General features: G+C 34.0%; 1 protein-coding gene and 1 long non-coding RNA gene across 2 annotated transcripts; one reads left to right on the forward strand and one right to left on the reverse strand.

The window, feature by feature from the left end:
• Positions 1–2,539: 2,539 nt before the first annotated feature.
• LOC142242061 (uncharacterized) lies at positions 2,540–2,968 on the reverse strand. The gene is made up of 2 exons (XR_012723953.1): positions 2,880–2,968; positions 2,540–2,790 (listed from the first exon to the last, which is right to left on the reverse strand). It is a non-coding gene; the product is annotated as an uncharacterized LOC142242061 (long non-coding RNA).
• Positions 2,969–10,660: 7,692 nt separating this feature from the next.
• On the forward strand, positions 10,661–11,147 carry LOC142242072 (larval cuticle protein 65Ab1-like). The gene is made up of 2 exons (XM_075313966.1): positions 10,661–10,802; positions 10,864–11,147. The coding sequence occupies exons 1-2, from the start codon at positions 10,681–10,683 to the stop codon at positions 11,051–11,053; spliced, it is 312 nt and encodes a 103-aa protein (XP_075170081.1). The 5' UTR covers positions 10,661–10,680; the 3' UTR covers positions 11,054–11,147.
• Positions 11,148–12,893: the final 1,746 nt, after the last annotated feature.

The raw sequence follows: 12,893 nt of genomic DNA on the forward strand, positions 1-12,893 counted from the left end.
CATGGGCTTGTCATAGGATGGATGTCCACCATTTCAACGGCCGATGCACTGAACTTGCATAACATATATTTTGCTAATATTTCAGCCTGTTTTGTAATGCTATTAACGGTGCGTATTTGTAAAATAATGATTCTTTTTTATACCCTCCACCATAGGATGGGGGTATATTAACATTGTCATTCCGTTTGTAACACATCGAAATATTGCTCTAAGACCCCATAAAGTATATTCTTGGTCGTGGTGAAATTCTGGGTCCCGTCTGTTGAAATCACGCTAACTTCCGAACGAAACAATCTATCGACTTGAAACTTGGCACCAGTAGTTGTTATTGATGTAGGTCGGATGGTATTGAAAATGGGCCATATAGGTCCACTTTTACGTATAGCCCCCATATAAACGGACCCCCAAATTTGGTTTACGATTGCTCTAAGAGAAGCAAATTTCATCCGATCCGGCTGAAATTTGGTACATGGTGTTAGTATATGGTCTCTAACAACCATGCAAAAATTGGTCCACTTTTACGTATAGCCCCCATATAAACGGCCCCCAAATTTGGCTTGCGATTGCTCTAAGAGAAGCAAATTTCATCCTATCGGGCTGAAATTTGGTACATGGTGTTAGTATATGGTCTCTAACAACCATGCAAAAATTGGTCCACATCGGTACATAATTATATATAGCCCCCATATAAACGGACCCCCAAATTTGGCTTGCGATTGCTCTAAGAGAAGCAAATTTCATCCGATCCGGCTGAAATTTGGTACATGGTGTTAATATATTGTCTCTAACAGCCATACAAATATTGGTCCACATCGGTCCATAATTATATATAGCCCCCATATAAACCGAACCCTAGATTTGGCTTGCGGAGCCTCAAAGAGAAGCAAATTTCATCCGATACGGATGAAATTTGGTGCATGGGATTAATATATAGTCTCTAACAACCATGCAAAAATTGGTCCAAATCGGTCCATAATTATATATAGCCCCCATATAAACCGATCCCAAATTTGAACTCCGGAGCCTCTTAGAGGAGCAAAATTCATCCGATCCGGTTGAAATTTGGTACGTGGTGTTAGTATATGGTCTCTAACAACCATGCAAAAATTAGGCCATATCGGTCCATAATTATATATAGCCCCCATATAAACCGATTCCCAGATTTGGTTTGCGGATCCTCTAAGAGAAGCAAATTTCATCCGATCAGGTTGAAATTTGCAACGTGGTATTAATATATGGCCGCTAATAACCATGCCAAAATTGGTCCATATCGGTCTATAGTTATATATAGCCGATCCCCAATCACACAAAAATTGGTCCATATCGGTTCATAATCATGCTTGCCACTCGAGCAAAAATAATCTAGAAAAATTTTATTTCTATAGAAAATTTTGTCAAAATTTTAGTTCTATAGAAAATTTTTTCTATAGAAAATTTTGTCGAAAATTTTGGCAAAATTTTATTTCTGTAGAAAATGTTGTCAAAATTTTAATTCTATAGAGAATGTTTTCAAAATTTTAAATCTTTTGAAAATTTTGTAAAAATTGTATTTCTATAGAAAATTTTGTCAAACTTAATTATATACGTATTTAATCGGCCATTTTAAGTTTAATATATACCACGTATGGACTACGTGGTATAAATTACGGTATTAGGAAGTTTTAAGATACCTTGTCATCGGCAAAAGTTACCGCAACCCAAGTAATTCGATTGTGGATGACAGTCTTCAGTAGAAGTTTCTACGCAATCCATGGTGGAGGGTACATAAGCTTCGGCCTGGCCGAACTTACGGCCGTATTTTTGTTTTTATTGTTTTTATTGTTTTTAACTATTAGTGTTATTTTATTTGTACATGGACGAAAAGACTGTTTTCATATATTTCGGTGTAAAAATGATATGTTTGGAACTCAAATATTTAACATATTACTTTTAAGTGCAAGCATATAATGGTCATATAGACTAGCTTTAAATTCACTTCTTAAAATGCCCGACCAAAGATGTCCTACACAGCAAGTTATTTTAATTCACTTTTTTCATATTTTTAAGGGTTAATTTTAACTTTGTTTAACACCACTTCAGGATCTAAAACTAACATTTTTACTATTTGTTTGGATACTCTTTTGTTGCTGGGTAGCATAACATATTTGCGACATATAATAAATACATTTATTAGATCAAAATATTATGTTTCACTCATTAAAAATATTTCGTAGTTTGAGGAACAAATTGGAGTTCAAAACTGCAAAAATGTCTTTAGTGTTATAGGAATTTAAAGATGGGTGCATATTTCGTAAAATTAACAATGTTAATAAATTCTGAACTATTTTGTGGGATACATGAATTTAGCTAATCTTTATGCATCATTTCTGTATGATTTTTTACTCTGTTTTAGTTAATTTAACTAACGTGCGCAAAAAATTATTAAAGTCATCGAATCTTTCTTAAAAGCTACTAGTTTCACGAACTAAAAATGAATTAAATCGGTTTTGCTGAAATATTGTAACCACTTTTTTGAGTGTGAAGAAAGAGATAAATGGGCTGGATTTTGACGAAATTTAATGCTGATTCCAAAGATTTTGTCTTTAAACTAAAGATTTTTGGTAAAAATAATTGCGTGTGCCGTGACTCGAACCTGGATTTTCTGCTCCACACGCATTAACAGTCGCCTTATCACATTGCACCACCGTCGGAGTTTCCATAACAACGTCTTAAGATTATTTTAAGACTTTTCATGCGTAAAGAAGAACATCATAGCCAAGATTGCATTGGGAACGGCGTTGATAAAAAATGCTAAAATATAAACGAGATGGTGGTAATCATGTGTGGCATATATCTAGCGTTAGTTTTGGGGACGCGTCCTCAAAATTCACGATGCGTACCCTGCTGTCCTCATAACTAACGGTGCGTAGGAAATCGCCGAAATAAATGGAATATGTGGTCCATATAGTGCAATTTTGGGTTAGATGAGCTTAAAAAGATGTGGAGAATATTTCAGACTCGTAAAATCATATATATTTTTGTGTCCCCAAAATTAACGCAAGGCATACATATATATATATATATATATATATATATATATATATATATATATATATATATATATATATATATCGGAATATAAACCTCTATATAGATCCCAACATATTTGAAGGATTTGAAACAATTTCGGTTTAGAAAGTAGTGGAACGCCAACTTTAGACTTTTCCTACTTGTTACCCATGGAGACTACATCAGATTTGGGATTTAAAAGAAACATTTTTATTTGAGTTCTAAATTCTATAGACATTTACCCGCATTACCCGAGTGAGCACGACAGCTCTGATAGAAATTGCAATTTCTACAAGGGACATCGGTCCATAACAAAAAAAAATTTATTTGTTTATTTTATTTATTTAAGACAATACAATAAGGCAGTAATTTTGTATTTTATATAAAATTTATTATATATAAAAATAATATTAATTATATATAAAATAAATTTCCATTTTAACCATACAGTGAAATTATGTGTACGGTCATTGAACTATATACTAGCAAATAATTGTTTGCAATAAATATAAGTTAAATTTTGCGTTAGTTCAACTATGGAATTTTTTCTGTGTTACCAACGGATGGAGTCTGCGTTCAATGTAATATTTAGTTTTTACAGAGGTTCCATTGCGAGCAAATTAATCCGCGCATTGTATGATTTTCATCTGCATTCGTGTTTCAAAATATCTTCTTTTCCCAATTTTTCATACATCTACATGTATTCAGGAATAAAATTTTTAACTGTTTATTTATTTATTTATTTATTTATTTATTTATTAGCAATCCTGGCACTACAAGAAATACTTCTTATAATTGAAGCGCTAGTTATGCATTTGTGATAAAAATATTTGGAGGTTACTTAATAGTACAACAGATTTTATAGTTTACAAGAAATGTGGTAATAAATTTACGAATACAATTTTTTATTTCATTTTTAAATACAATTGCGTTGCTTATAATCTGTAGCTGAATTGGCAAACTGTTCCAAAGACGTGTATCAAAAATTGTCTTTCAGATGTCAAACATGTATACCTTTGTTGAATAATTCTGAGGCCTCTATTTGATCTTCCAAACGTCAGTTTGTTATAAAGATAGTCTGGTTCTTTAGTATAAATAATTTTATGTAAGAACAATACACATTTAAAATTTAGAAAATTTTCAAAATTCATGTTGTATATTTGATAAGAATATGAGGATATTCGATTATTTCTTCTTTTGTTATAAATATATCTTGCAATATTGTTGAATGCAACCTTAAGTCTTTGTTTATCAGAGCTATCGCAGTTGGCATATATTTCGCACCCGTACAGTAATGAGGGTAACAAGTATGTTTTTGCCAGAAGCATTCTTATATTTTCGGGAGTTGCATCTTGTACTGCCCACAGATTTCGCAGCACGCCATATAGTTTTCCCAGCGCCATATTAATATTGGCTGACCAAGTTAGACGGTCATTAAATATATCGCCCAAGTTCTTAGATGTCTTAACTTGGCAAATGTTAGTGTTGTTAACCCTTAGAACGATTTCATTTTCCAATACGCATTTAGACTTTGTTATAACAAGAAATTTTGATTTTCTAGGGTTGAGACAGAGACCATCAATATATGCCCAGTGAGTACAGATGGCAATTTCATTTTTATGTGCCCCTCTATATAATTGGACATCATCAGCGTACATATGAATTTTGCAGTGCTGTAATATTTTGGGTAGATCATTAATATACATGCTGAATAACAAAGGGCCTAAAACAGACCCCAGTGGAACTCCATTTGCAATTTCCAGTTCATTAGAAAAAACATTGTTGCAAAATATTTTTTGAGTACGATTAATCAAATATGACCTTAATAATTTACATGCATTTGTTGAAAAGCAAAAGTATTTTTCTAATTTTGACAATAAGATTGCATGATTGACAGTATCAAACGCCTTGCTATGGTCCAGTAGAACAAGCACTGATATCATATTTTCATCAATAGTTGCTCTGATATCCTCTATCACGTCTGCCAGTGTCGTTAAGCAACTGCGGTTAGGTCTAAACCAGGGATCCGGAGCGGTCCATTTTTTTCGCTCCGCTCCGCTCCCGCTCCGGAGAAAAAAAAAACGCTCCGCTCCTCGCTCCGCTCCGAGAAAAAAAAAATCGCTCCGCTCCGCTCCACGCTCCGCTCCGCTCCTCTTCGAGAAAATTATAGTACAAACATTGTATTATTTGTTCAATTGAGTTTTATTTTATTTAGAAAAATCGGGCGGTACATATATGGGAGCTATAGCTAAATCTGAACCGATTTCGATGATTTTTTGCACATATAGTTAGTGCTATAGAAGATTACATTTCGCCAACTTTGAGTAAGATCGGTTGATAAATAAGGGTTTTATGACCTAATTTGACAAAATCGGGCGATACATATATATGGGACCTATATCTAAATCTGAACCGATTTCGATGAAATTTTCAGACTTGAAGGGTGATACAGAAGATTATTTTGTGCTAAATTTGACGACGATCGGTTAGTAAAAAAGTGCAACGTGACCCCATTTGTCGAAATCGGGCAATACATATATATGGGAGCTATATCTAAATTTGATCCGATTTCTTCCAAATTCAATAGCGTTCGTCCTTGTGCCCAAAAAACTCCCTGTACCAAATTTCAACAAAATCGGTTAATAATTGCGACCGAAATCCTGTGAACAACAAATACATGGACAGACGGACGGACGCCAAGCGCTAGATCGACTCAGGAGGTGATTCTGAGTCGATCGGTATATATTTTATGGGGTCTAAAATCAATATTTCTTGTAGGCACATTTTTTGGCAGATCAAACTTGTTATACCCTAACCACTATGTGGTTTAGGGTATAATAACTTTAAAACAATGTGTTGAAATATTTTATTAATTTTGAAGATTTTTTCAGAAATATTAAATCCATTTTGACTTCATTAAAGGAAGCATTCTAGGAAGCATATGTTAATTTTTCATTTTTTTAGATTTTTTTCGTCAGTTGTTATCAAAATCCTTTAAAAACGAGTTAACGAGTTATTTTTTTTCCATATTAAGACTCGATTTCCAGTAGAAATTATGCTATGTTTCAAGTAAAAAGCGTCTTTAAAATAAAGTGTTGAAAAACATGTCTTATTTTTTAACGATTTTTTGCTTTGTAGGCAAGATGCAAAAAGGAAACAAATTTAAAGACAATTTTATTAATTTTAAAGAATTTTTCTTAATTATTAAAAATTATTAAAAAATTTTATCTTTCATGTTATGATACACATTTTTAAGTAAAATCACTTAATTATAAGGACATTACAACTTCATTCAAAAGTTTATTGCCTTTTGGACAAGAAAACAAGTATATACAGCACTAAGTTCGGCCGGGCCGAACCTTAAATACCCACCACCATGAACCAAATATTAGGGTTTCCTTTGAAATTTTAGGAGGGCGTGAGGACACTTCCCGAAGATAAATTTAAAGATTTCACCTATGAGGGCTATATCAGATTCTGGATTTATAAGAACCATTTTTGTTTGAGTTTTAGAGGAATCATTAACATCTCTTGTAAGTGTGCAAGAAAATTATAAAATAGCGTCTTGATTTGAGATCTTAAATATGTAGAAGTAAAATCTGGAAATTTTACATTGAGTTTCAAGCAGTTCAAGTGAAGTCGGTCTATATGGAGGCATTACCAAATGGACCGAGCCTAAAATACCTGAATATTTACAATTTCAGGCAAATCAGATAAAAATTACGGTTTCTAGAAACCCAAGGAGTTAAATCGGGAGATCGTTCTTATGGGGGATATACTAAAACATGGACCGCTACTCACCGTTTTCGGCACACCTCTTTATGACCCGAAAATACCTCTAGATTTCCAATTTCAGGCAAATAGGATAAAAACTTCGGATTCTAGAAGCCCAAGAAGTAAAATCGGGAGATCGGTCTATATGGGGGCTATACCAAAATATGGACCGATACTCACCATTTTCAGCACACCTCTTTATGATCCGAAAATACCCTTAGATTTCCAATTTCAGACAAATTGGATAAAAAATACGCTTTCTATAAGCCCAAGACCCCAAATCGGGAGGTCGTTTTATATGGGGACCATACCAAAACATGGACCGATACTCACAATTTTTGGCACACGTATTTGTGGTCCTACAATACCTCTAGATTTCCAATTTCAGGTAAATTGAATAAAAACTGCGGTTTCTATAAGCCCAAGAAGTAAAATCGGGAGATCGGTCTATATGGGGGCTATACCAAAATATGGACCGATACTCACCATTTTCAGCACACCTCTTTATGGTCCGAAAATACCCCTAGATTTCCAATTTCAGACAAATTGGATAAAAAATACGCTTTCTATAAGCCCAAGACCCCAAATCGGGAGGTCGTTTTATATGGGGACCATACCAAAACATGGACCGATACTCACAATTTTTGGCACACGTATTTGTGGTCCTACAATACCTCTAGATTTCCAATTTCAGGTAAATTGAATAAAAACTGCGGTTTCTATAAGCCCAAGAAGAAAAATCGGGAGATCGGTCTATATGGGGGCTATACCAAAATATGGACCGATACTTACAATTTTTGGCACACGTATTTGTGGTCCTACAATACCTCTAGATTTCCAATTTCAGGTAAATTGAATAAAAACTGCGGTTTCTATAAGCCCAAGAAGTAAAATCGGGAGATCGGTCTATATGGGGGCTATACCAAAACATGGACCGATACTCACCATTTTTGGCACACCTCTTTACGGTCATAAAATACCTCCAGATTTCAAATTTCAGGCAAATTGGATAAAAAATACGATTTATATAAGCCCAAGACCCCAAATCGGGAGGTCGGTTTATATGGGGACTATATCAAAACCTGGACCGATATAACCCATCTTCGAACTTGACCCGCCTGCAGACAAAAGACGAGGTTGTGCAAAATTTCAGCACGATTGCTTCATTATTGAAGACTGTAGCGTGATTACAACAGACAGACAGACAGACGGACAGACGGACAGACGGACATCGTTATATCGTCTTAGAATTTCTCCCTGATCAAGAATATATATACTTTATATAGTCGGAAATCGATATTTCGATGTGTTACAAACGGAATGACAAACTTATTATACCCCCGTCACCATTCTATGGTGATGGGTATAAAAAACTTTATTTTAGAGAAATGCGTCTTCCATGTTAAGCAAAATTTGCATTCTTATTCTAAGGACATGGAATCTTTGACTTCACGACAATATTTTTTTCAGTGTAGAAAACTAAAAAATTAAATATAAATAAGATCGTTTAATTGCATTTATTTGACGTTCATTACAAACATCTTTGTAGTAATACGGAATGAAATTGATCGAAAGTACTGTTGTTACTTTTACAACACATACTAGAGATATATTTTGACATTTGCCGTTTTTGAAAACAATTACTAAAAAACACGTTGTGTTTTCCCCAATGTACGTACGTACAAAAATACATATCGTACATTTTAAACGCTTACTCACACTACGCTAAGTACTAGCTAAATTTGAAATTACCTACACAGTGTAATTTCAAAGTTACACATTTCATTCAAGTAATATTTTATTCGGAGCGGAGCGGTTTTTCATTTGGAAACCGCTCCGCTCCCGCTCCGCTCCGGGTTTTAGAAATGCCGCTCCCGCTCCGCTCCCGCTCCGGCAAAAAAAGGGCTTGCTCCGCTCCGCTCCACGCTCCGCTCCGCTCCGCTCCGGATCCCTGGTCTAAACCCAGATTGATGAGTTGATATCATATTTGTTTCACAAATATAATCATTTATCTGGGTATACAATAGTTTTTCCAGAACTTTTGATAGAAAAGGGAGTATTGCAATGGGTCTGTAGTCGTTATTGTCTTTGGGTATTGGGATAATTTTAGATTTTTTCCACGTCGTTGGATAAGTAGATTTGGTGATTACCGAGTTATATATATGGGTAATGTATGGAAGAAGCATCGGGAAAATCAATTTAATCAACTGCGGATTAAGTGCATCCATCCCTTCAGCATTTGACCTAGTTTCTTTGAAACATTTCACTACCTCATCTTGTCGAACGCATTTTCAATATAGTTGACATTCTTACTACAGCGTCCTATGCCTATGTTACTTATAGTTTTCCACTTAGCTCGTGAATTTATAGCAGATGAGAATTTTGATCGGTAGTAGGAACTTTTTGCCATTTTAATAGTCTTGTTAACTTCGCACCGAGCAACCTTGAATTGATCGTGTAGTTCCGGAGTTTTGTAACGTCTCCAACGCTTGTACATATTGTCTCTCTTGACAATCAATCTTTTTATGTGCTCATTAAACCAGGGTTCATTTTTACTTCGACTATTCTTGGTTTTAACAGGAACGCAGATATCCGTGAGCTTTTGTAAGTTGGATTGAATAAATGAAACTTGGCCATATGAGTCTAAATCGGGCGAAAGCTATTATGGGAGCTATATATAAATCTGAACCGATTTCAATCAAATTTGGCACGCATAGCTACCATGCTAAATCTACTCTCTGTGCAAAATTTCAACCAAATTGGGCCAAAACTGTGGCTTTTAGGACCATATTGGTCCATATCGGGCGAAATATATATATGGGAGCTATATCTAAATCTGAACAGATTTCAATCAAATTTTGCACACTTGACTATACGGCTAAGTGTTATGTTTGTGCAAAATTTCAAGCAAATCGGTATAAAACTCTGGCTGCTGGGTCCATATTAGTCCATATCGGGCGAAAGATATATATGGGAGCTATATCTAAATCTGAACCGATTTCTTCCAAAATCAATAGGGTTCTATTCTGACCCAAATTAGGAACATGTGCTAAATTTGAAGGCGATTGGACTTAAACTGCGACCTAGACTTTGATCACAAAAATGTGTTCACAGACGGACGGACAGAAGAACAGACGGACATGGTTATAACGACTCTGGGACCCACCCTGAGCATTATTGCCAAAGACACCATGTGTCTATCTCGTATCCCTCTGGGTATTACAAACATATGCACAAACTTATAATACCCTGTTCCACAGTGTGGCGCAGGGTATAATGAAATAACGCTACAGAATATATGGTATTTTGGGATATAATTTTATTGTTTATTTTGCGGCGTTATTCTTCTATGAATTTAAATCCCCATTTTTAAAATGAAACAAAGTCTCAAGAAAATTAAATAAAGTCCCAAAAGTTGTTGCTTTTACTATCTGCATAAATCTCTGGGGTCGCACTTAATTTTCTCTTTGGGACTTTATTTCATTGGCGCCCCAGATATGGTTATTCTTCTATACTACACCAATGTTCTTATGTATTTCTTATATAGTTTTAAAATGACTGAAATTGAATATTCGAAATTTTAAATCAGAATGTCATACCTCCCACCATAGGTTCCAAGAAATTACCATTGGGGCAAGTATTTAAATATTTTCATCAATGCTCATAACGTTTTCAAATAATTATTAATTGCCTCAAGTCATTTACTTGGAACAGGTTTTCTATAATATCCAATTATGACTGTTTACAGGTACTAACCATCGAAATCCAACAAATGTTTAAGTATAAAATACTTCGAATTTGTTTAATTCAATATCCATTTGGTTCAGTAGATCGTCCAGGAACAGTCCGAAAAACAAAATGAAATTCCTTATTGTTGTTGTGGCTTTATTTGCTATTGCCTTTGCTGCCCCTACTCCTGATGAGCATGCAGAGATTGTAAAGTCACACTCCAAGATTGATCATCATGAGTATTCATTCGAGTAAGTGTTTTTCGTAAACCTTTAAAAAATTATCTATTGTAGCTTTCTCAAATTATTTTAGTACCGAGACCAGTGATGGCATCCATCGCCATGAAAATGGTGAAGTCAAGGATTATGGCAAGGAACATGCCATTCTTGTCCATGGTTCCTATTCCTGGAAGGATCATCATGATGGCAAAGTCCATAAGGTTGAGTATTATGCCGATGATCATGGCTTCCATCCAAAACACTCTACCTCTGATAGTCATTAAATCGGATTCCTGGAGAATTAAGTACAGCAAGTAATGCGAAAAATGCATTCCAAAAATCTTTACAAAAAAATTAATAAACTATCAACAAAATAAATGAGGCAACAATTATAAATTCAAGCAAATCTGTAATTTGATTTTTTTTAAATTTGCTCTTAATTTGAGGGTCATTGAATTTTGAAGCAATTTCTAGTTAACAGGTTTTTGAAAAAAAAATAGATTTCAGAGTTAAAATTCCATTTTTGTACCGTTTTTTGCATAAAGGTGGTTCCTAATTTTTCATACCCCTGTTAGTTTTGCTTATTACAGGGTAGCAATGTTACCAATTCAAACGACCATCTTTTCTTAGTGGGAAAATATTTTTATTCTTTCAATTGACAAACATGTGAGGAAGTATACCAAAATTCAAATTCGTTTGATAGGACGACCCTTTACTTTGTCCGAAATTATTACACTGTCAGAGTTTTACGGGTCATTTCATTCACTGATTATACTCAGGTAATACATACAGTGTCGAGCTCTTGTGAACATAGCAGTCACCTTTGTGCAATGGTTAACATGCCCCTTGCATACGACGGACATGGGATCAATCCTAGTTTCCAAAAGTGTTCAATCACCAAAAACTTCAGTTCAGCGGTAGATTATCCCCCTCTCACACGCAGTGAAGAAATATGAAGAAGAAATATTGTCGATATCAGATACATAATATCCGAGAAAGTAACATTGTTGAGAGAAGCACACTGTTCACTGTCTAAAAATAAAATATTGCTCTACACTGAAAAAAACAGTGAACTCACCAGGGAAAGAGAGTTTTAGTTAATTTTAGAAAATTGTAACTAAAATATATTAAAAACGTAGATGTTACACCGATTTCACAAAAATAAGTAAATAATTTTCGACCAAATCAAGTGGATGGCAATATTTTCAGTAGAACTTTCTACGCAATCCATGATGGAGGGTACATAAACCCTGGCTGAACTTACGGGCGTATATTTTGTTATACACTTCACCACTACTGTGGTACAGTTTGTGTATCTAACTATTTGTATCTAACGCCAAGAAGGAAAAGTCAAAGACCCATCGTTTAGTGTACCGATCGGCTTATAATTGAATTCTGAGTCGATTTAGCTATGTCATTCTGTCTGTCTGTCCGTCCGTCTATCTGTCTGTTGATGTATTTTTGTGTGCAATCGGATTAAACTGTGACCTGTCACACCGATCGTCCTCAAATTTGGCATAGAGTCTTTTTTCGGGACAAAGGCAGTCGCTGTTGAATTTGGAAAATATCGGTTCAGATTTAGATGTAGCTGTCATATATATTTATCACTGATCTGGCCATAATTGGTGTGTTTATTAACCGATCTTCTTCAAATTCAGTACATGCGAATATTTTATGGGTCGCAAAAAACTTGCAATATCAGGCAAATCGGTTCAGATTTAGATATAGCACCCATATTTATCTTTCGCCCGATATGCACTTATATGGTCCTAGAAGCCAAAGTTTTACCCTGATTTGCAAATATATATATATATATATATATATATATATATATATATATATATATATATATATATATATATATATATATATATATATATATATATATATATATATATATATATATATATATATATAAATATATATATATATATATATATATATGTATATATATATAGATATATATATATATATATATATATATATATATATATATATATATATATATATATATATATATATATATATATATATATATGTATATATATATATATATATATATATATATATATATATATATATATATATATATATATATATATATGTATGTCTGACGCATGTTTT

This window comes from Haematobia irritans, chromosome 1, assembly GCF_050003625.1.
Source record: "Haematobia irritans isolate KBUSLIRL chromosome 1, ASM5000362v1, whole genome shotgun sequence".
NCBI lineage: Eukaryota > Metazoa > Arthropoda > Insecta > Diptera > Muscidae > Haematobia > Haematobia irritans.

Bases quoted from the DNA above. Each gene is read 5' to 3' on its own strand.
- LOC142242072 (XM_075313966.1), top strand. From the start codon at position 10,681: ATGAAATTCCTTATTGTTGTTGTGGCTTTATTTGCTATTGCCTTTGCT. The intron at 10,803-10,863 runs GTAAGTGTTTTT...AAATTATTTTAG, and splicing joins CATCATGAGTATTCATTCGA to TACCGAGACCAGTGATGGCA.